General features: G+C 54.7%; 3 protein-coding genes across 25 annotated transcripts in view; 2 read left to right on the plus strand and 1 right to left on the minus strand.

Annotated features, from left to right (window-relative positions):
- The first annotated feature begins 128 nt into the window (after positions 1-128).
- On the plus strand, positions 129-12,962 carry VWA5B2 (von Willebrand factor A domain containing 5B2). 21 transcript variants are annotated; one of them, XM_058295450.2, is made up of 21 exons: positions 250-430; positions 517-1,128; positions 1,352-1,508; positions 1,590-1,760; positions 3,989-4,208; positions 4,385-4,542; positions 5,132-5,263; positions 5,492-5,616; positions 6,013-6,168; positions 6,791-6,901; positions 6,980-7,188; positions 7,283-7,394; positions 7,885-8,070; positions 8,906-9,077; positions 9,169-9,482; positions 9,980-10,169; positions 10,273-10,626; positions 11,404-11,541; positions 11,644-11,727; positions 11,808-12,052; positions 12,139-12,962. In XM_058295450.2, the coding sequence occupies exons 3-21, from the start codon at positions 1,370-1,372 to the stop codon at positions 12,685-12,687; spliced, it is 3,765 nt and encodes a 1,254-aa protein (XP_058151433.1). In that variant the 5' UTR covers positions 250-430; positions 517-1,128; positions 1,352-1,369; the 3' UTR covers positions 12,688-12,962. The 21 variants fall into 21 exon arrangements, 16 of the variants coding, with proteins under 16 accessions (XP_058151434.1, XP_058151430.1, XP_058151432.1 ...); XM_058295446.2 differs by having other exon boundaries at positions 273-430; positions 3,989-4,220; XM_058295448.2 differs by having other exon boundaries at positions 301-430; positions 9,166-9,482.
- A 94-nt stretch (positions 12,963-13,056) lies between these two features.
- Positions 13,057-18,588, minus strand: ALG3 (ALG3 alpha-1,3- mannosyltransferase). Of its 3 annotated transcripts, none has more exons than XM_058295460.2 (9): positions 18,484-18,588; positions 16,111-16,210; positions 15,866-16,013; positions 15,600-15,760; positions 15,044-15,164; positions 14,407-14,612; positions 14,172-14,249; positions 13,431-13,574; positions 13,057-13,302 (listed from the first exon to the last, which is right to left on the minus strand). In XM_058295460.2, the coding sequence occupies exons 2-9, from the start codon at positions 16,182-16,184 to the stop codon at positions 13,140-13,142; spliced, it is 1,095 nt and encodes a 364-aa protein (XP_058151443.1). In that variant the 5' UTR covers positions 16,185-16,210; positions 18,484-18,588; the 3' UTR covers positions 13,057-13,139. The 3 variants fall into 3 exon arrangements, with proteins under 3 accessions (XP_058151443.1, XP_058151441.1, XP_058151442.1); XM_058295458.2 differs by lacking the exon at positions 18,484-18,588 and adding an exon at positions 17,870-18,092; XM_058295459.2 differs by lacking the exon at positions 18,484-18,588 and adding an exon at positions 17,907-18,085.
- A 187-nt stretch (positions 18,589-18,775) lies between these two features.
- The window catches only part of ECE2 (endothelin converting enzyme 2), a 35,185-nt gene continuing 31,346 nt past the window's right edge, over positions 18,776-22,614 (plus strand). Inside the window, exon 1 of the mRNA XM_058295466.2 lies at positions 18,776-18,997. Coding sequence (XP_058151449.1) covers positions 18,802-18,997 — 196 coding nt within the window. The 5' untranslated portion in view covers positions 18,776-18,801. The remainder of the gene's footprint in view (positions 18,998-22,614) is intronic.

A 22,614-nucleotide genomic window follows, 5' to 3' on the forward strand; every position in this document is an offset into this window, starting at 1 on the left:
TCTGGGGATGTGCACACTGAGAGGCTCTGCCGCACTTGCAGGACGCCTCACTTCCTGAAGGAGGACTGGAAGGGTGGGGCCGAGGAGGCCTGGATCCAGCCCCGATGGGGGGCTGTGCGGCTGCGGGGGACGCCGTCCCTGCACTGCGGTGCCCTGCTGGCTCCGGCGGCCGCGGCTGACGCGAGGCGGTACCGCGCCGGCGAGGGCGGGAGCTCAGCCCCGCTGCAGCAGTGGGCGGGGCGGCCTCTCGCGGCGGGGGCGGGACCAGCACCCGCAGGGTTCGCGTCCCCGCCCCGGCTCACAGCGGCCGCAGCCGGACTCCCCAGCGGGCGCCCCGCAGGTGTCGGACCGAGTGTGGCCCGGGGCGCAGAGGCGGCGCCACGCACCCCGGTCTGGTCGCGAAACCCAGAACTCCGCGGAGGACGCGGCGGTGAGGCTGGCGCTGCCCGCGGGGCGGGGTTGGCGCTGGGGTGTCCCCCAAGACCCAGCTCGCAGCATCCCCTGACTGTCCCGCAGCGGGAGCGGCCGCGAGCGCAGCCGGCCCCCACTCCCGGACCAGCTCCACCAGGGTGGGGAGAAGTGCCCTGGACGGATCCCACTGAATCCCCCTCCACCGACACCTCTCCCCGCCTTGCCGCGACAGACTCCTTCTTTTGTGTCTCCTTATCTCATTCTTTCCGACCCCCTCCGTCCCAGCGCGAAGCCCCTCTCGGCGCCTGGGTCGGACGCGGCAGGAGAGCGAGAGAGCCACGCGGCCCTTCCGGCTCCCCATCCCACCCCACCTCTGCCCCCCCTTGCTGGGCTGGGGGCCGGGAGGATGCTGGCCCTTTAAACCTTGGCTCCCACCCAGAGCACCTTCCAGCTCTCCTCCCACCCACCCACCCACGCCCGCCTCCTCCACGGGCCACTTCCGACAGCTGGCAGCCGTGGGGAGCCCCGGGGAGCCCTCAGGCAGGGGGCGGCGGTGAAACCCGGGAGCGGGTGAAGGCACAGCTGTGACCCCCACCCCCTCTCCCAGAGGAGCGGGCGGCGGGACTGCCGGGCGCCCGGGGTGCAGGTTAATCATTAACCCTCCGCTGCCCGGCTCCCCGCCGCGTCCCGGAGCTGCTTTCGGCCGCGGCTTCCCAGGTAACGGGCGAGGATGCCCATCTCGCCATCCTCTCTCCCTGCCCCCTTCCCTCTCCCTTCTTCACCCCGCTCCCGCCACCTGTCGACCGGGCGGCAGCCGGGGGCGCAGCCTGGCTCCCGCCTCCTAGTGCCCGCGTTAGCGTCTCGCTGCCGGCCTGCAGGATGGAGGCGTGGAGGCGCCCTGCACTCACTCGGCGCCCCCCTCCATCGACCCCCACCCCAGGGCCGGCCACCTGGCACCATGCCTGGTCTGTACTGCCCCTCCAGCTGGACGCCGCTGCCCCTCACCGACTCCTGGGTTCGGGCCTGCGCCAACGGGCCCTGCCTCAGCCTGCGCGCCCGGCTCACCTACTACAACCCGCAGCCGCAGCCCGTGGACGGTGAGGCCCGAGCGCGGGCGCGGGGTGGGCGGGGAGCGGGAGCCGGCCGAGGTCCCACACTGCCCCCTGCCCGCCTCGCAGGCGTGTTCGTGTACCCGCTGGCCGAGGCCGAGGTGGTATCGGGCTTCGAGGCCGAGGCGGCCGGACGGCGCGTCTCCTTCCAGCTGCAGAGCCGGCGCCGCTCGCAGGCGGCTTGCTGCCGCGCGCTGGGCCCCGGGTTGGGGGCCGCAACGCCCCGCCGCTGCGCGCAGGGTGAGTCCAGGGCGCCCCCACCTTGCCTCCTGAAAGCCCGCCGTGGCTCTGGTGCCGTCGCCCACCCTGCTTCCCACTCCCATCCCTGCCCTCCAGCCACTGACTTTTCCATTCATTGATTCATCCCTTTATTCAACAGTCCTAGACTGGGCACCAGATGTGCACCAGGTGCTGGGGTAACGTGACTCAGGCCTGGCCGAGGTTTGCAGCCGGGGAGACAAACACAAACAGGCAGCACGAGACTTGCTGGACACCTATCTCTTACCACCACCCCAGATCCTCAGTGCTGCAAAGGCAGTGCCCTCCTAGCTGGCTCCCTGTAAATGGGTCAAGTACAAACTCCTCCAACAGCCATCCCACGCTAGCCACCTTCCCATACCACTTACCACAAGCACTGGCCACACTGACAGATGCTTTCACACCTTCCTGCTTTTCCTATCTTCCCATCTTCTAATTAGCAAACGTCTACTTGTCCTTAAGACCCACACAAAAGTCACTCCTTGGGAAGCCCACTCTAACTCCTGAAATAATTAATTGCTCTCTTCCCTTGCTCCTCAGCCTTTTGAACGACCTCATTACAACACTTACCAGATGGAGAAATTGCCATGGGTCCACATGTCTGTCTCGCCTTGCAGTGAGCCTGGAACATGGTTTTGGTCATCTCCCCAGTGCCAGCATCTGGCACAGAACCTGGCACAAAAGGGGTTCAGTGACTGCTGGGTGAGGGGGTGGCAGCCCAGCCCTGTGCTAGGTTCTGTGGCTCACACTTCATTCTTTTATTTATTCATTCATACATTCATTTGATTCCTGCACATGCGATTTACCATCCAGATAAGGACAGGAATCCAGTGGTGTTAACAGTTGGTATAAGCCCATCTGGTTAGAGGCCAGAGTGAGCTCTGGGCTGAGGCCTGAGGAATGTTCCAGAAGGAAGTGGAGACAGCATTTGACTGACAAGAAGGGTAGGATTTGATTAAGTGGAGAAGAGGGAAGAGGCACTCCAGGTAGAGGCAGTAGCGAAAACAAAGATTTGGTAGTAGGTTATCCTGGCTAATGGTAGTAAAATACCCCATGTGTATAGTGTTTTATAGTTTTCAAAGCCCAATCACTGGTATCATTTCTTTTGAACTCACAGAGGTATGTAATACAAATATCATTCCCTTCCCATTTTTATAGGTGGTGAAAACAATAGCAACAGCCATTTACTGTTGCATTACTATATGTTAGGGGCTTAGCAGACATTCTCATTTTTCTGCACCACAATATATGAGGTATAGTTATTATAATCCCCATTTTGTGGAGGCAGAACTGAGGCTCCCGAGAAGAAAAGAGCTGCCAAAGGACACAACTTGTAGTCACAGAACCGAGACTTGAAACCTAACCCTGCGCTCTCTACTGTGTCAGACCGTCCCCAAGCCTCAGCTGGCTGGGAGGAAGCCCCTTTCTTTCATCTTACCTTACTTCTTTTCTTTGCTTTCCTCTCAACTTTTTTCTCCCTCCATTTATTCAGCAAGTAGTTCTTAAAAGAATGAAAAAGGATTGTTGTGAGGAAGAGAGGTAGAGTTGGCCTAGAGAGGTAGGTCTTGATTCCATGTACACAGCTGGCCTTTATTCTTTTAGCAGATACAGTGACCCCCACAACTCTACCAGTCCCCAGACAAACCCCTAAGTAAAAATGGAGTGCGTAGGATGCAAATGCCACTTTATGTCCTCTAGCCTGCTTCCAAACAGATTGCTGCCCCCAAGCTACTCCTAGGTAGAAAATTCTGGAGCCAACCCTACTGGACAGCGGGGGAACCCCCAAAGTTTCACAAGCAGGGGAAATTGTGAGCAGAGTGGGTCACAGGCCAGAAAGAGATGTCAGTTCACAAGGGAGGCTCCTTTGGGAAGGTGGTGCCCAAGGGTTGATTGAGCAGGGGCAGGCAGGGGAGGAGGGGCACAGGGTACGTGTCCTCCTGCACCTTGGGGTGGTGTGGATGAGCCGCCGATCCCTCCTCTTCCTCAGCCCCCATTAGCAGTGACGTGCCCGCTTCCCTTTCTGATGCTAGCCAGATCCTCCCGCCACCAGCTGGTCTCCTTCCGCTATCATTCATCCCACGCCTCCATCCAGCATCACCAACCACACAGCATGCTCTTTCCCAGACTCCCCCGATGCAATGTCCACCCCACTCCGATATCCCCGTCTCCTCCGCTTCCAGTCCCCTGACCCCTTTTCTCCCTCAACGTAGGTCATCTCGTCCTGGATCTGGCTCAGGCCCGGTCCACACTGGTGCTGCCCACAGGCCTCATCGCCGCGGCCGGCACCATGACAGTGACCCTGTGCAGCAGCCGGGAGCTGCCCTCCAGGCCTGATGGGGTGCTGCGCATGGCCCTGCCCTCCGTGCTCACCCCGCTGGCCCCACCAGGCCCCCCAGGGCCCCCTAGGTCTCCGGGGCTCTGTGACGACAGGTTGGGCCTATGGTGATTCTCTTCGTCCCTCCCTCCACTTCTCTGGGTCTAGTGCGGGTGAGGGGGCTCTAGCAGGTCGCCTGGGGGATGTGCAGGGTGGGGAAGGGCTGGGCCAGTCAGCCGGCGGGGCGAGGGCCCTTCGCGTGGCCCATGGCCCTCCTTGTGCTCCCTTCCAGCCCCACCAGCTGCTTCGGGGTGGGCAGCCCTCAGGAGGAAGGGCCGGCCTGGGAGGAGCCGGCTGCCCCTCGGGACGTGTTCTTAGGCCCTGCCCGCTGCCCTGCCCCATACACCTTCTCCTTTGAGATGCTGGTGACCGGGCCATGCCTGCTCGCAGGTGGGTGAGTCTGGCCTGACGTGGCTCACGTCAGAACAAGAACCTCCCTTAGATGCCCTGCCCTTCCCAGGGCAACTGACTGAGAAATAATGCAGGGCTTGGGGATAGGAGGATCACAGGGGGAAAAGAAGACAGGGACCGAAGCCTTAGAAGCCTCCAGTCTACAAGTGGGGGCATCCCAGGGCCTCTTCTACGCAATATGCTCACGATTAGGTTTATCAATTTAATTTATTTCTATCCCACCCCACCTACCAATGGAAAGAGCTCCTCCTAGGTAGAAAATTCTGGACCAGTCCAAGTGATGAGGTGAATTTTCTTTGTGCAAGAGGTAGGGGGAGGATGCTAAACCAATGACTGGTTGATGTATAACCTTTTGACCAGTCAGAAACTAAGCTGGGACTCCTCCTCCCAGCTCCAGAAAGCAGAGGAATCCTTGTCCATCCGACCCTAGATCGGGCTCTGAGAGCTGAGCCGAATCAGCCATGGTCCCTGCCCACAGCCACTGGTGTCTGGGAAGGTGATATTTGTGCTCTTAGTCCCGGCTTGGGGTGGAGTGACCATCACCCCTCCCTGCTTCTTTGTCCCTCAGGCCTGGAGAGTCCTTCCCATGCCTTGCGAGCAGATGCCCCTCCTCACGCCAGTTCTGCAGCCACCATCTGTGTCACACTGGCAGAGTGTCATCGCTGCGACCGGGCCTTGGAAATCCTGCTGCACCCCAGTGGTGAGGGAATGGGATACACGGGCCCGCTATCACCTGCGTCAGGACCACCCAGGCAGCATTTTTCAAGCCCGGTTTTCTGGGCCCCCACCCACGTGGACCAAGTCATCTGGGAGAGTGGGCCTGTTGGTGCAGGGAGGCTGGACCGACAGGGTCCTTGCAGGACAGCAGGATTGGGCAGTTGGATTGCAGAGGTAGGGACTTCCCTGACAGAGCTCTCCCACTCCCCAGAGCCCCACCAGCCACACCTGATGCTGGAGGCCGGCAGCCTGAGCCCAGCAGAGTACGAGGCCCGGGTGAGGGCCCGCCGGGACTTCCAGAGGCTGCAGCGAAGGGACAGTGATGGGGACCGGCAGGTATGGCTGCACGGGGTCCTGCCTTCCCCAGCCTAACTGCTGGCCGCGTTTGTGCATGAGGAGCCAGGCGAGCAGACTCACAGTGGGTATGGGGGGTGGGGGGCACTCTGCTCTCAGCAGGTCCCTCAGCAGCTGCCACCCCCAGCAGAGGCCAGATGAGTACTGTCACAGGAGTGCCCATTCAAGTTCCCCTAGCATGTGTCTCAGAAGTTGGGGGCTAGGTCTGACACAGACAGAGGACAGCCACCTGCCTCTGCCTGACTTCAAATTACCAAAAAAAAAGCACCCCTTCTGGCTGGATCAGATAGAAAAGAGTCCCAGAACTGGGTCCCACTGCTGACTCTGGTCAGAGTTGTCCTCAGCCTGCCTCAGATGACGTGGGGCTCCCATGCTCAGGTGTGGTTCCTGCAGCGACGCTTCCACAAGGACATCCTGCTGAACCCCGCGCTGGTGCTGAGCTTCTGCCCGGACCTGAGCTCCCAGCCCGGACACCTGGGCACAGCCACGCGGGAGCTCCTTTTCCTGTTGGACAGCAGCAGCGCCTCGCACAAGGCCCGTGGGGACGCAGTGTGGGCAGGCCTGGGGGGCGGGTGGGCCAGGGAAGCCTCTTAAAGCCAGAAGTCACCTTGTTCCCTAAAACACCACCTTCCAAAGAGGAAACGGACAGCGACTCCACAGGGGGAATTCCTTAGAGAGCAGCCCTGTCCCAACCCCCAAACACAAACACACACAGTCTCTCTCTTTTTCCCACACCCACAGTCCACACATAGATGCAGTCTCTCCTAGATTCCAAGAGCTGGCGCGTATACTGTCACACAGTCACATGCCCAGTCACAACTGGAGTCAAGTTTCACACACACCTCCAGAGTCTCCCTCACACCCCCCCACACATCTGAGTCACACACATACACAGTCAAACAGACCACAGTCTCACACTTAGGGACTGACTTTCCCAGAGTCTCCCTCACACTCCTAGGGTCTCTCTCATACACCCCACATCTCCCTGTCACACACAACCAGAGCCGCACACACCCAGGGCCAGCCAGCCCCTCATTTAACACATGAAGCCGGGGCCTGGAGAGGGCAGCGATCTGTCCTCCCTGGCTCTCCACCAGCCCCTCAGGGAGAGCCTGTGGGCCCGCCTCACACCGCCCTCCCGCCCCCCCCCCCCCAGGATGCGATTGTTTTGGCTGTGAAGTCTCTCCCGCCCCAGACACTCATCAACCTGGCCACGTTTGGGACGTCGGTGCAGCCCCTCTTCTCAGAGAGCCGGCCTTGCAACGATGTGAGTGGGGCCAGGGGCTCTGGGGGCCAGTGGAGATGTTTCAGCCAGTGCAGCCCAGCCCGTGCCTTCCCTCTCCAGGACACTGTGCAGCTCATCTGTGAGCGCGTTGAGGCCCTGCAGGCTGTGGGCGGCCCCCCAGACGTGCTGGCCGTACTGGACTGGGCGATGGGGCAGCCCCAGCACCGGGCCCACCCCCGGCAGTTGTTCCTGCTCACGGCAGCCTCGCCCATTGCCGCCACTACCCACCAAACCCTGGAGCTCATGAGGTGGCACAGGGGTGCAGCCAGGTATGGGGTGGACGGAGCTGGGTGCCCAAGACTGAACCCACCCCCGTCCCCAAGCAGCTCGCGAAGGTCTCAGCTGCTTCGCTGCCCTCATCAGGTGCTTCTCCTTCGGGCTGGGGCCTGCCTGCCATCGGCTCCTCCAGGGTCTGTCTGCCCTCAGCAGGGGCCGCGCCTACTTCCTGAGGCCTCGGGAGAGGCTGCAGCCTGTGGTGAGCTTGCGGTGGGCCCCGTTCCCTCCTCCCGCTGCACACTGAGTCTAAAACAGAACCCCATCAAGCCATGGGGTCTCCTGACTCCTTGCCCAGGACTCCCCCCCGCCCCCCACTCCATTCCCTCCTCTTTCCTGAGAAGCTAATCGGAATAGGAACTGCTGGTGCTGCTGTCAGGTGCTGCTGGAGAAAAACGGTCTGGGGACCCTGCTTCTGACCACCCCCCAAATCCAACTGTCAGTTTTGTCCTGGAACTGAGAGCCATGGCCCTGAAAGTCTTGCCTCATCCACGTGCCAATGCTTTCAGCCCCGGAGAGAGACCAAGTCCTGAGGGCCGAGCGCCCAGGCCCCTAGCTTGTTGCTGTTTCTTCGTCTGACCCCATCAGCCCAGGCGCTGGGCAGACGCTATCAGGGAAGGGCGCCCTCCCGCTCGGCCCGCGGGGCCGCCCCTCTTTCTCTCCCTTGTCTCCACCCTGGCCGCTCCCCACAGTTGGTGCAGGCTCTGCGGAAGGCCCTGGAGCCCGCTTTGACGGACATCTCTGTGGACTGGTTTGTGCCTGATGCTGTGGAGGCACTGCTGACCCCCCGCGAGATCCCGGCGCTCTACCCCGGGGACCGCCTGCTGGGTTACTGCTCCCTCTTCCGGGTGGACGGCTTCCGGCCCCGCCCACCAGGGGTAGGAGGGGGGCGCTGAAGGCCCTGCATCTCTTAAAACCCTTCTTGCATTCCCTATGCCCTTCTCTGCCAAGCTCCCCTACCGTCCCCTCGGCCTCCCCGGAGATCAGGCTGGGCCCTCCGAATTGAATGCACTCTGTCCCACTCACCGGGTCTTCCCTTGTAAAGTGCTGCCCTGGCTTTTCTCAAAATTCACTATAGCACACAGCCCCAGAAAACAGCTGCATCAATTGGCATGAGGTTTTGTCAAAACTGTCGCTCATTACTTTATGCAGTGCCCTATAGAAAGCACCATCTGACCAATTTCCTGTAACATTAGTGACAGGTGGAGCATAGTGTAGAAGAAATTTCAAATCCCAACACAGCCACTTACTAGCTATTTGATTTTGGGCAAGTCACTTAACTTCTCTGAGCACATTTCCTCATCTGTAAATTTTTTTTTCAGAGGGTTTTTGTAATTAGAGTGCTCTTGGTAGGGTACTTGACACATAGTAGGAGCCTGATAAATGACAGTTGTTTTTATTATGAAAACCTTTCTCTCTCTAGAAGAACTAAGCATGCTTCTTCCTTTTTAATCATGAGAGTTATAAAATAGACCATGTTCCCACCTGCCTGGTGGGAAGCTCAGAGCCAAAAGAGCAGCTCAGCCACAGCAGCTCTATTGACCCCTTTGGTTAGCATGTCTGCTTCCTCCTTACTTAGGACTGGTCTTTCAATTCTGGCTTATTAAGTTTATCGCCTCTTGCTGTGAGCCATTTTAAATCATGTTCGCAAAAAGGTAGTATATATCTACAATCAAAAAAAATTTTTTTGTTCAATGACTGCTCTCTCCCTAGGGCCAAGAACCTGGCTGGCAGAGCTTGGGTGGCTCTGTGTTCCCATCCCCAGAGGAGGAACCATCTGGCACCAGCCCTGGCACCGAGCCCACTGCCACCTCAGAGCCACTGGGAACAGGCACTGTGTCAGCACATCTGTCCAACCCATGGGTTGCTGGGGACTCGGAGCAGAGTGAGTGCCCCGATATATGTGTGTGGCTACATTGAAAGGAGTGGGCAGGGGAGATGCCAGGGCCGGGGTCCATTCTCCTGCTTTCCAGCAGGTACTGATGCTCTAACAGACCCAGTCACAGATCCCGGACCCAACCCCTCCTCTGACACAGCCATATGGCGCCGCATCTTCCAATCCTCATATATCCGGGAGCAATATGTGCTCACCCACTGCTCTGCCAGCCCCGAGCCAGGCCCAGGCTCCACCGGCAGCAGCGAGTCCCCTGGCTCCCAGGGCCCTGGCTCTCCGGAGGGCAGTGTTCCTCTGGATCCCCCTTCTCAGCAGGGCTGCCGCAGCCTGGCCTGGGGAGAACCTCTAGGCTCCCGCTCCTGCCCCCTGCCTGCACCCTCACTGGCTCCAGTCAAGGTGAGACTCAGTCCACATCCATACACCAGGTATCCAGCAAACATTTCTTTACCATTTGCTGTATGCCCGATATTGGGCAGTGGTTACCATTAAGTCTAGCTGGAGAGACAAATGGGTAAAGCTATAGTGATGACCCCATGTACCATGCAGGGAGGAGCACATGGACGTGGTATCATGGAGGCTCAGAGTTAGGGCCGTTAAAGGTGGAAACTAGAGTCATGTTTGGAGGAATAAGTAGAAGTCAGCCAAGCTAAGGGAGAAAAAATGAACAAAAACACAGAGACAAGTAACAACCTCAAATAGATTAGGGAGTGGAGTGAGATGATGCTGGGCAGGGGGTCAGAGACCAGAGTTCCTTGCAGTCTGTAAGAAGTTTGACCTTTGTCCTAAGGGTGGTGAGTGGCCATGCAGGGTTCCAGGCAAAGGGGCACGTGTATATATCTAATGGCTGTGACCTCTGCACTCCTTGACCGGTGGCCCCTACTTGCCACATGTAGGCTGGGACCCTCAGTGCTGAGGTGCTGGGCCGTCGACGCAGAGTGGCGCTGGCTGGCAGGAGCCTCTCCTCTCCCCCAGGCCGGGCCACTGCGGCCCCTGGCCGCCCCCGGCAGCCCTCTCTGGGTGCAGCACCAGATGGGCTGGGCCCTGAGCCAGGGCAACAGCTGGGACAGGGCCTGGATGACTCAGGTAAGGGTGAGATGGGGAGCTGGGCTTCCTGACACGAAGAGACCTTGGGGAGGTGAAGGCTGGGCACCACACTGCTCACGTCCCTGCTGTCTCCTCTCCTCAGGAAACTTGCTCTCCCCAGCCCCCATGGACTGGGACATGTTGATGGAACCACCTTTCTTGTTCACGGCTGTTCCCCCCAGTGGAGAGTCGGCTCCCCCAGCAGTACCACTGTCTCCCCAGGCGCCACGCTGCCATGTGGTGATCCGGGCCCTGTGTGGGGAACAGCCTGTGTGCTGGGAAGTAGGTATTGGGCTGGAGACATTGTGGGGCCTTGGGGATGGCTCACAGCTTTCGACGCTCCCCGGAAGAGAAGCTGTTTGGGACCAAGCTCTCCACCGGCTGACAGCAGCCTCTGTGGTCCGAGACAATGAACAGCTAGCTCTCCGACGAGGCGCTGAGACCACAGCTGACCGGGGTGAGTTGCAGATGGGCCCAGTCACGACCCAAGGAGCCTGCGTGAAGCCAGCCCGGGGGGATTAGGCATGTGTGCTTGATCATTCTCTATACACCACCTTGTTCACAAAAGACTTGAGGTGGCTTACCCACTTTGACAAGATAAGAAATTAAGCAGGGCAATAGGAAAAAGGAAAAATAAAGATGCATGTGATGGGGTTATGTTCCCTTGCTAAGCGTGGGACCCAAAATTGGGGAGCTTCCCAGCAGACAACAGAGGGAAACGTGATCTTGAAATGATTCACAGTGCCCACAACATAAAAACAAATCTGTCATTCAGGAAGGCTGTTAAAATAAAGTTTAAAATTTAGTTCTTCAGTTGCACAAGCCATGTTTCAAGTGCTCACTAGTCACATGTGACTAGTAGGTACCATATTGGATAGTACAGATAAAAAAGATTCCCATCACCCCAGAAAGTTCTACTGGATGGTACTGAAATGATGGGTAGAAAATCCACCACAGCCAATGCTTCCTCTGGGTGGTATCCAGAGTTTTTAATTTCTGGGTGGTCAGGAGGTCCCAGCCCTGCTGTGGGTTGGGGGCTCAGCCTCACCACTTCTTGTCAAAGTTGGGGAGTCTGAGCTCATTCAGGGCTTGAGAAGGCACCCCACTCTTCAAAAGTGGGCAGAGGGAGAAGCTGTGAAAAGTGCTGAGATTTTCTTCAGTGAAACTGTCTGTAGAGAGTGGGTGGTGGGAGTCTGCACCCTCATATTCAGCAGGCTGCTCCTTGGCATCACAGGCCATGCCCGCAGATCCTGGCTCCGAGCCCTTCAGACAAGCAAGGTCAGCTCTGCTCCTTCATGCTTCACCTGCCCCGTTGCAGTGGATGCTGCCACTGGGGAGGTCCTGCCTGCTGCCCTGCAGGTGCAAAGTTCAGGTAGGGCCCCACCCCACCCCCAGTGACCTCTCAGGTGTGGACCCTCACCTCCCTGGCCACCTTCTGGGGCAAACCTGACCTCTGTCTCCTGTGCCCTTGCAGAGCCAACTGACCCCCCAGTCACCCCTCCTGCTCCTCAGGGCTCTCTGGGTACAGCCCCTCTGCCCACAGTCACGCTCTCCAAAGGTAACACCCAAATTTGGGGAAAGGGTAGGGGATAACCAGCCTTAGAGACCACCAACTGGCGCTGACCCACCCCACTGCAGGCCTTCAGGGAGACTCTTCAGCAGGTGCCTGGGACCTGGGCGAAAATGGCAACTCCAAGTCTGGGGCAGGGAACCTCACAGCCCCCACTGAAAATCCTCTCCCCCCGCCTCCCCACCCTCTCTTGAGGCTCAGTTTGAGCCGCGGGAAGGTCAGGAACTCGGACAGCCGCAGACCCTGCAGCCCCAGCCGGGGCCAGGCTGGCGATGACAACCCCACAGGCAGCTGCCTTGACTACCTGCCTTTGGTGAGGACTCGGGAGGTGGAGGGTGGCCTCTTGAGGGCCGGGCGTTGTCTCAGTTCGCTTCTTCCCCCCACCTCCTCTCTCCTCAGGTGCGGCTGCAGGAGGCACCTGGCTCCTTCCGCCTGGATGCGCCCTTTTGTGCCGCCGTGCGCATCCCGCAGGAGCGCCTGTGCCGTGCCTCGCCCTTCACCACGCACCGGGCCAGCCTCAGCCCCACCTCGGCCTCCTCCCCCTGGGCCCTCCTGGGGCCTGGTGTTGGCCAGGGCGACAGCGCCACGGCCTCCTGCAGCCCGTCCCCTAGCACAGGCTCTGAGGGCCCCGGCCAGGTGGACAGTGGGAGGGGCTCGGACACCGAGGGCTCGGAGGGGGCAGAAGGGCCCGTGGGTGCCGACCTGCGGGGCCGGACCTGGGCTACAGCTGTAGCACTCGCGTGGCTGGAGCATCGATGTGCCGCCGCCTTCGGCGAATGGGAGCTGGCAGCAGCCAAGGCCGACTGCTGGCTGAGGGCCCAGAACCTGCCTGATGGCCTGGACCTGGCTGTCCTTAAGGCTGCAGCCCGTGGGCTCTTCCTGCTGCTGCGCCACTGGGACCAGAACCTGCAGCTCCATCTGCTGTGCTACAGTCCGGCTAACGTGTGAGGGCCACCCACAACCTGGGCTTGGACCAGGGCCCCCCCAACAGATTCATATCACTGCCGCCCAGGGCCAGCCTCTCTCGGTGCTGGGAAGGGGTGGGCCAGTGTCGGCTGCCCTCTACTGCTTCTCACTCCCTTCCCAGAATCCTCTGGCCCCACAGAAAGTGCCTGCTTGTGCTCTCTCCCACTCCATACCCCTTCTCTTCCCAGCTCCATGCAGTGCAGTGGAAGGGGAGAGAGCCAGTCCCCAGATCCTATACAATAAAGTGCCTCTTAGGATTGCCTGAGTGAGTTCTTTATCTGTACCCTGCAAGCCCCACACACCTTGGTGCAGGCACCAGCTGCCCACACCTCCACAGAGGATGCACAGAGGTGGATATGGCAAGGTTTATTGAGAAAGGCAAGAAGTCCATCCCTTTCCAGGGTCCTGAGCGTGCACTGGAGGGGAAGTGGATTTCAGTGTATTTTCTTGCTGTGTTGTGTGCTCTTGGGGAAAGGTTGGGGAGCCAGCCAGAGCTGCAGCAGGATGATGGCATGGCATACATGCAGGGCAGCAGAGCTGCAGGACGTGGATGGGTATGTGTTCCAGGAGAGCTCGATAATCCCAAGTACCAGCAACCTGGGGATGAGAAACAGGCTCTAGGTTTGGTCCAATTCCTGTGCTGAACCCTGGACACATCCCCCCCTGCCCCGCCAGGGTCACAACCCCTAGCCCTTACCACTCCCCCACGTTAGCCCGGCTGGTACCTGAGCAGGTGTGTGAGCCAGCGTGCAGGTGTGGCCCACAGGAGGTAGGGCAGTGTGTGGAAATACCAAACGTAGAACTGGTAGTGGAGGGAGCGGCTGAAGCAGATGCCAATGAAGTTGGAGGTGAAAAGTGTAGAAACAATCTGTATGCGGTGGTCAAGGACAAGGGCAGCAGCTGAAGGGGCGGGGGAAAGGGGCAGGGGAGGTCCAAAGCTGAAGGCCCTTCCTAGCTAAATGCCTTTGGGCAAGTTTCCTCCTCTCTCTGGACCTGTTCCCCAATTTAATATGGAGACAGTAATACCTAGGGCCATAAGGTCTAATGAGTATGAATCTGTCACTTACCAGCTGAATGACCTTGGCAAGTCACTTAAGCTCTTAAAGCTTTAATTTTGCCATCTGTAAAACGGGGTTAAGAGCACCTCCCTATCCTAGGGTCTCCTGTGAGCTTTACATGTTGGAATGTATACAAATCTCTCAGGACAGACCTGGCAGAGGATGAGCACTCAACAATGGTGGCTTTTGTTATTATTGTGACATAATTAGGATTAAGAATAAAATATGCTTAAACATGTAAAGTGCTGACACAGTGTTTGGTGAAGAACAGGAGCTCTATGAACGAGGCCTGTAGCTGGTACCTCCCAGTCCTTCCCCCAGGGCATCAACCATCTGGAGCTCACTCACTAGGACCCCATCTCTGCACCTGGAGAGCACAAGACTTACCTTCCCATGATTTAAAGGATATGATTGGGTGTGAGAGGCTGAGGTGGAACCTTCCTTTTCAAGGGATCCTTCAGCAGCGACAGGATACTTTCCCCTGTCCTAGTGAAAAGCCATTCAGACATTTATCAAGCTCCCATCATGGGCCAAACTCTAGGCTTGCCTCTTATGAGCTCACTATTTCCCCCAAGCTGCCCCTGAGGCCTTGCCTTCTATTCCTTGCCCCAAAGTCTACCCATGGCTCTGCCCCTTTTCTCACCTGTGCCACCTGCAGAGGGCAAAGACCATAAGCAGGGTAAGGTGGGCAGCCAACAGGGCCAAGTGGAAAGTACGATGAAGGAAGAGGGTCTCAGGGAGGAAGCGCCAATTCACTGTCCAGCGGAAGAGAAACTGGCGGCCAAGGTCAAAGGCACGGGATAGGTATCCAACAGGGTTCTCCAGTAGGAAGGGCAGGCCCAACATTACCTAAGGGTGGGTGTGATGTCAGCAGAGCTCCAGGTTTCATGCTAATCACTGAGGGGAATGGGAGTCGAGTGTAGGGTTCAGAGATTCCCTAATTCCTACCAGGAAGAGCAGTAAAGTCCAGCAGGAAAGCCAATCGGCCCAGCTGGAACCTGGGGCCAAAGGAACTAAAGAGGCAAGTAATAACCATGCTTTAAGTTTGGATTCACCAAGTCATAAAATGGGAGGAGCAAGAGGGGCCCTCAGACACCATCTAGTTTAACATCCTTGTTATACAGCTAAAGGAACTCAATTCCAAAGGTAATGAATGCCCAGCCCAGAATCAACTCCAAAACCCATCTCTTGGCTTGAAGGATGTCTCAGGGATGGAGGAAGAAAGTCAGACAGAGTGGCCTTCCCTTCACGAGAAAGGGGAAGGGGACAGGTGGAGGTACCTGAAGGACAGCACAAATGCCCAGCTTGGGGAGGGCCCCACGGAGGCCAAATTGTGTGAGGAGGAGGAACAGTAACCCAGGGGCGAAGAGCAGCACATTCATCTTCACAGAGACTGCCAGGCTGGGGTGGGTAAGGGAGAAGAAAGATGGAGATCAGCTCCAGGGCCCTGGACCCCACACAAAAGTGCCCCCCTCCATTACCCCAGCAATCATTCCTGTCCCCAGCAAGCTCCAGGACGGGGCCCCCAATCAGAACTGCTGGAAGGAGAGGAAGGCAGCAGGGAAGAGGCTGGGGGTGGGGAGGTGCCTTGTTTCTATGCCCAGATTGAGTGAACAAATATGTATTGAGCATCAAGAATATGCAAGCCCCAACTCAAACAACAAATGCCATCTGGAGGGAAGAGACCATGTGTGTAGAGTAGGGGGGACTTTCTACAGATCCTGACTTGCCTTGTGGGGCCAGGACAGATCCACATTGTCTGGCCACTCCCTAACTCCTTCTGCTGCAGAAAATTGGGGAGAGATGGAAAGGGACCCAGAAGGGAGAGGTGTTGACCTGAAACAGCAGCAGCCCCAGCCCCAGCGCTGAGCCAGTAAGAGGTTGATACTGAGGAAGAGCAGCGCCATGGCCACGGGGTCATTGAAGAGTCGCAGCACAAAGATGGAGTGGACGCGGTAAGAGGCACAGCACATGAAGAAAAAAACAAAGGGAGGTACCTAAGAGATGGACACAGTGAGGAACAAGGTCAGCTCACCAGTCTAGTCATCCCTGCTCCCCAGCCCTCCTAGATTTGGGGTCCCATGGCCCTCAGTGGGGTTCACCTTGCAGGTCTGGTGGTAGATCCAGAAGACAAGCAGTAATGTGGCTAGGTAGAGTACCGCAAAGATGTGTTGAGCCATGCGGATGTCAGTGCCCCGGCCAGTGGCATAGTACAATCCCATAAATATGTACACAAAGCCAGCTGGGTACCTGCAAGACGCAAGGGAATGGGAGCCTCGGTCAGGCCACCCAGTCTGGGCCTAGCCAGCCCCTCATGCTCCTCTCCAAACTTCCTATACCCACTCACACAAGAGGTCCGGTGTCACCCTGCAATTGGGTGTAGTCATAAGTGCCGTTGATAACGCCCTCCACTTCAGCCATGTAGGCTTTCCAGTCAATTTCTGTGTCTGGAAGAGGATGGATGGTCTGGTTACTTCTAAGCCTAGAACTTGTCTACTCCCAGGCCTCCAGCCCATCAAAGCACAGAGTTTCAGCTCATTCCCAAGGCTTCCAACCCTATCCCTTTGAGAATAACTCCAACATTTATATTCTCAGCTCAGTTCTCTGGTTAAGCTCCTAACCATACATCTAACTGCTTATCTGACATGTCTCTCTGGATAATCCCAGGTACCTCAAACTCAACATGCCTATAAGTGAACACATGATCTTTCTCTCACCCCAAATATGTCCCCCTTCCTGGGTCTCATGAATGGCACCATCAACCACACAGATGCCCAGGTCACAAACTGGGTAACACCTAGGATATTTCCTTCTCTCCCATTCCCAACCCCAGTCACCAAGTCCTGCTGATTCTTCATCCTAAGTATCTCTATTATCTCATTCTTTTCTGCTACTACAGATATATATTCAAATTCAGGCCTAACATGTTCTCTAGCCTCAGTGATACAGTAGCCTCCTAAATGGGTTCCTGGTTTCCACTTTTGCCCTATTTATTTTATACCCTGAATCAGAGTGTTCTTTTTAAAATATAAATTAGATCAGGTCTCCCTATTTATCCCTTCAATGATTAAAGACCAAACTCTAGTATTCCCATTTTTTGAAGAGGAACCTAAGAGTAATGAGGTTAAGTGACCAGCTCAAAATCATTGAGCTATGAAGTAGTAGAGTTGGAAATGGAAGTCAGGGAGTCTCAAGTACTTAATCACAATGCTAACTACCTTCTTCGCAAGGTTAACCAACACTTTCATCTCACTTGATTTCTCTGTTCCAATCCTAAAAAAATTCTTTCAGTTCCTCAAAGGAACCATGCTCTCTTTTAACTAGAGATTTTCAATATAGGATTTTCTTCCCATTTCACTCTTTCCTCAACTGGCTAGCTCTTACCTTCCACGAGGGGCTCGGACTCCTCAGTTTAGGCTTAACTGTCCCTCCTATGTCTTTTATAGCACCCAATCTTTCTATTATCATGATGAATATGGTACAGTGTAATTGCTGGCTAATTTATCTTGCCCAGGGTCCATAGGCCCAAGTTAGAAATACATCTATCTTATTCACCATTGTACGCCTGACACCTAGCACAGTGTTGTGCATATAACTCCTCAATAAATAATGTTTTGAATTAATCACCTTTAGCAAGAAAGTTGGGTGACTTAAGCCCATTGTCTAAATTAAGCCGGAAAAGAAGTTTCCAATAATGCAAATGGACTCAAATAGTCATGAAATGCCAATATTGAGAAGCGACTTTTGAGACCTCAGAAATGAACAGATGAGAAAGTTGGAACCAGCAGGGAAAATGACTTGCCCAAAGCCACAGGCAGTAGTACCAGTACATTAACTCGGACCCAGATCTTCTAACTCTAGGCAGTTCTCTTGCTTAGTTTGGCAACCTGTAAATTCAAGACAGAGGGCTAATCTCTAGGGTTCCGCCGGATTAGGATCGGGCTTGGGTTCTGTCGAGCAAGTTTAGGAATCGGGGAAGGGAATTGGGTCGGCAGTCAATGAACGAGTGGGTATGAAATCTAGGCTTGAACTCCAGGTCTGGGTCCTAGTTTGGGTTACGGGTTCGGGTCCCTTCCCTTCCCTCCCCTCCCCCTCGGCGCACTCACATGCCACCCTGTGAATGACCCAGTAGGTGATGCCCACCTCCGCCAGGCAGAGGCAGGCGGCCACCAGCAGCGTGTAGCGCGGTTCCAGCAGCAGTCGCCGCCGCTCTTGCCAAGCGCGCCTCAGCCATTGCCCGCAGCGAACTGCTGCTCGGGCCGCCGCACCAGCTCGGCCGCGTTTCCGCACCCCGGCTGCCATCTTGATGGTGCGCCGCTAACGGCCCGCCACCCTGGAAACCCAACCCCTCCACACTTGGGTTCCTATCCCCGAGTCAGAAGTCTCGCCGGACTCAGCGCTAACTTTATTGACTTCATTAAAATTTATTTCTTTCACATCTGTCTCCCCTGATGGACTCACACACCCTGCAAGGAGAAACCAAGTCTCACTCCTCAGAGCTCACTCCTAGGTAGGGGCAGTTAGGTGTAATGTGAAATGGAAGGTTTTCCCAGAAAAGCAACATTTCCCGCTAGTTCAGCTTTACACTTCGCCTGTGTTGAGAACATCTGTGTTCTTGCCTGTCTCTCCTGCACGGCAAAGCCCGCGTCCGCGCCCCCGAGCCTCCCCTCTAAGACTTCCGGCTGCTCAAACGGTTTGGGAAGAGAGGAATCTTTCATACATTTTCGAACTTCTTTAACAGAAGGAGCTGGTCAAACTGAACATATGAAAGGGGACGATGATGAGCCGAGCTGAGTCTGATACGGCCCTCGGTGGTATATGTCAGTCTGGAAAATACCATTTTCCAAGCCGGAGGATTCTTCCATGAGCGCTCAGCAAAAGACGGAAGTTCCACGTGTTTATGTTGAGCAACTGCAAGTGGTGGGCGGGAACACCAGAGCCACGCCTCTTACTCCTGCCATCCTGATTGGCTATATGAGAACTCCAAGCCCCGCCCAAGGAGGCCGGCCTGGAGTCCTGGCCGGCTGCCGCCGCAAGCATGGCCTTTTCTGGAGCCCCGCAGCCCCTCCCGGAGTTACCGGAGCTGAACTGTGGGTACAGTGAGGTCCAGTACTGGGACCAGCGATACCAAAGCGCAGCTGATTCTGCTCCCTACGAGTGGTTCGGGGACTTCTCCTCCTTCCGTTCCCTCCTGGAGCCAGAGCTGCGGCCCGAGGACCGGATCCTCGTGCTAGGTGGGTAGTACCGGCTCTGCCCAGCCCGGGTGGAGCTGGCTGGACCGGATCTGCCCCGGCTTGGCCCCATTCGCTTTTTTTCCGCTTGTCCACTCCTCTTGGAGGACGCCCCAATTCGGAGGCAAGATCTGGTACCATCAGAATCTCGGCCAGATTTAGCGCGGACAAAAAGGAGCCAAGTGAGTCTCAGATCGGGGTCCCCTGGACAAAGATAGTCCTCTGGGTCAGAGCGAGAAGAGTGATCCCGGATCCTGTTCTGGACCCTGGGAAGGGATCCTCGGGCACTGGAGAGCTCGAAGGACCTGTTGTTTCAAGTCCCGAACACTAGTTGCTGTGATTCAGAACCCTTTCTGAACTTCAGATTCTTCATCCCTAGAAATGGATGTGCGAGCTCAAATCAGGTAAGACCCTTGCAGGCACCTAAAGCACAATGCCTAGCGCTCCTCTTGCGCTTATGGGCACCCTTGTCACTTAGAGAGGATTATCGTCTCAGCACTCCCTGAGTCCTAACTAAAACGTGCCCGAAGTTAGTGAGGGAGAACAGCGCCCCTGAGGCCAGAGGGGAGATTGCAGTCGAGATTGGCACAATTCCCTACCAAAGAAGTGCTGACACCCAAAGCAGGGATCTGAGGTCCAGCTGCCTACTCGGCGTCCTCTCCCACTGCCAGCCTTGGAGGCTCTAGTGAGGTTTTATTGAGCAACGGGTTTCCTTCCAATTACAGTTTTCACATTATTCTTTATTAAAGTCGTTATTGTATATATGTTTAAGTGAAATATTTCATACATGCAGAAGACATCTATAATACAATATATGTAAGATATAACTAATGAATCTAATACGTGTGTATACCCTACTCAGTTTGAGAAATAAGACATTCCTAGTACTAGAGAGTAGTGGCTAAGAACTTGGACTCTGGAGGCAGCTTATTATGTGGGAATCTTGGTTCTGTTGACACTTGGCTTTGGAATACTGGACAAGATACTTACATTTCTGTGCCTCCATTTTCTCAGCCTTAAAAAAATAAGAGTGCTTACTTATGGAGTTACTAAGATGATTAAATGAGAATGAAAGATACCTAGAACAATGTCTGGCAAATAAAAAGCCCCAGTTATATTAAAAGTTTTCTTTGTGGTTCCTCCCAGAACCCTCCTCCTCTTGAATTTTTTGCTTTTTTTTTTTTAAAGATTTTTATTTTTATTTATTTAATTCCCCTCCCCTCCCCCGGTTGTCTGTTTTCTGTGTCTTTTTGCTGCGTCTTGTTTCTTTGTCCGCTTCTGTTGTCGTCAGCGGCACGGGAAGTGTGGGCGGCGCCATTCCTCGGCAGGCTGCTCCCTCCTTCCTGCTGGGTGGCTCTCCTTATGGGTGCACTCCTTGCGCGTGGGGCTCCCCTACGCAGGGGACACCTCTGCGTGGCAGGGCACTCCTTGCGCGCATCAGCACTGCGCATGGGCCAGCTCCACACGGGTCAAGGAGACCCGGGGCTTGAACCGCAGGCCTCCATGTGGTAGACGGACGCCCTAACCATTGGGTCAAAGTCCGTTTCCCTTGAATTTTTTGCTTTTAAGCCATTGCGTTTATCTATAAATTTTTCATACATCTACATTTTTCAAACTTTAGTGTTCATCAAGTCACCCAGGAAATTGGACCCCACCACAAGATCCTAATTCCAGGAATGGTCCAGGGTGGGGTCCAGAATCTATTTTCAACAACCTACACAGTTGATTCTCATGCTGTTGGTTACCAGAATAACAGTGCCTTAAAATCTGCTTGACTGGGAAGTGTCCTTTTCTGGATAGAAGGTGAGAACATCTAAAAATCAGAAAGGAAAACTTTCCAGGCAGGGCCCCCCAGATCCTAGAACAGGACCCACAACCTGGAGAGTACCCTGTGCTACATTCTATCTCCATGAACAGTTAACCACCTAGTAGGTGCCAGGGACTGTGCTGGGCACTTTCTAACTTACTCTAGACAATTCCTAGAGGTTAATGATACATATTTAGAGACCTACTTGAGGTTAAGTGTGGGTAAAATTGTTCTGAAAAAGGTCAGATAGTACATATTTTAGGCTTTGCAGGTCATACAGTCTCTGTCACAGCTACCTAATTCTGCTGTGGTAACATGAGATGAGCCACAGATAACACATAAATGAATGAACGTGGCTGTATTCCAGTAAAACCTTATTAAAACAGGTGGTGAGCTAGATTTGGCCAATCCCTGTTCTAGGTCATTGTCTTTGGGTTGGGTTCCCCAAAAGCAAATCCCGAGATGAAGAGTCATGTGCAAGTCATTTATTAGGACAGTGCTCCCAAGAGATGTTGGTAAGGAGGTAGGGGGAGCAGAACAGAGAAGGGGAAGAGGCCAAGCAAGATTGCCAGTATAGGCAAGGTCTCCCTGAGGAGAGTCACTGATGGTGGCCCTTAGAAGCAACGCACATGAAAACCTAGGGACATACTAAAACAAGTAAAAGGGATCCATGGGAAATTGGGCAGAGCACCCACAGTGTCCACTACAGTCATGCAGGGAGTCAGCAGTGGAATGAGATGCCATATGGCTCCAGAGCTTCCATTTCTCCTGCTATACAGTTGAGTGTAGGTAGCACAGAGAGGCATCCAGAACTCTGCTGAAATTGGTAAAATGACCACATTGTGAATTACAGCCTTACTGTCATATTGATATAACTAAAGATGGAATGTCACCACTGAAGGTGAGTGGGCCCCTTGAAAACTGGGAGGCAAGTTAGCATAGTAGTTTAGAGCTCTGCATCTGCAGTGAGACAGGCCTGGGTCCAAATCCTGACTCTGCCACTGACTGTCTGACCTTGAGAAAGCTCCTTGTCTATTTGGGCAGGCTCAATTTCCCCATCTAGAAATTGGGGGCAGTAATAATAGTATCTTCTCTCTGGAGATACTGAGAAAATTTTGATAAAGTGCTTGCATAGGACCTGGTATTCAATGACTGTTAAACTAGCATTAATATTATTATTAAAAATGGGAACCAGACATTATTGGGACTTGAAAAGATTGAAATATAGACTGTAAGCTTTAAATTATATATCTATAGGTTAAATTTCTTGAACTCGATAACTGCTCTTAAGGTGGTTACATAAGCGAATATTCTTGTTCTTAGGAAATGTACATGGAAGTATTAAGTTTTCAAGGAGCATGAAAAATGCTCTCGAATGTTCAAAAAATAGATTAAAATAGATTGATGATAAATGCACAACTATGTAATTATACCAAATACCATTGACTGTACCCTTTTGATGAATTGGATATTTTATTAATATATATAAAAAAAATTGATTTCTTTAAAAATAGATTGATAGATGAATAGATAGATAGAAAGATATGGCAAATGAGGCAAAATATTAAGATCAGTTGATCTGTGTACCTGGGAGGATAAGGGTGTGTTAGAGTTCCCTGTATGGGATTTGTATTATCTTTGCAATAGTAAGTGAAGTTTGAAATTAAGTTTGTAAGTTTGAAATTATTTAAAAATAAATTTTTTGAAAAAGGGAGCCAGAGAGGTAGTTTCTCCAGGTCTCTTCAGAGAGCAGACTGCCCTGCTTAAGCCCTGTGTCTGGTCCCTATGGCTACAATATCCTCATGGCAGATAA

This window comes from Dasypus novemcinctus, chromosome 4, assembly GCF_030445035.2.
Source record: "Dasypus novemcinctus isolate mDasNov1 chromosome 4, mDasNov1.1.hap2, whole genome shotgun sequence".
Taxonomy (NCBI): Eukaryota; Metazoa; Chordata; class Mammalia; order Cingulata; family Dasypodidae; genus Dasypus; species Dasypus novemcinctus.

Excerpts from the sequence above, each read along its gene's own strand:
- VWA5B2 (XM_058295434.2), top strand. The coding sequence starts at position 1,142 with ATGCCCATCTCGCCATCCTCTCTCCCTGCCCCCTTCCCTCTCCCTTCT. Across the intron at positions 6,169-6,790 it reads GCAGCAGCGCCTCGCACAAG|GATGCGATTGTTTTGGCTGT; the intron begins GCCCGTGGGGAC and ends CCCCCCCCCCAG. Across the intron at positions 11,542-11,643 it reads CCTGCAGGTGCAAAGTTCAG|AGCCAACTGACCCCCCAGTC; the intron begins GTAGGGCCCCAC and ends GTGCCCTTGCAG.
- ALG3 (XM_058295458.2), bottom strand. The coding sequence starts at position 18,065 with ATGGCAGCCGGGGTGCGGAAACGCGGCCGAGCTGGTGCGGCGGCCCGA. Across the intron at positions 14,613-15,043 it reads GCATTTGTGCTGTCCTTCAG|GTAATGTTGGGCCTGCCCTT; the intron begins GTACCTCCACCT and ends ACCCACCCTTAG. Across the intron at positions 13,303-13,430 it reads TGGCTCACACACCTGCTCAG|GTTGCTGGTACTTGGGATTA; the intron begins GTACCAGCCGGG and ends TCTCATCCCCAG.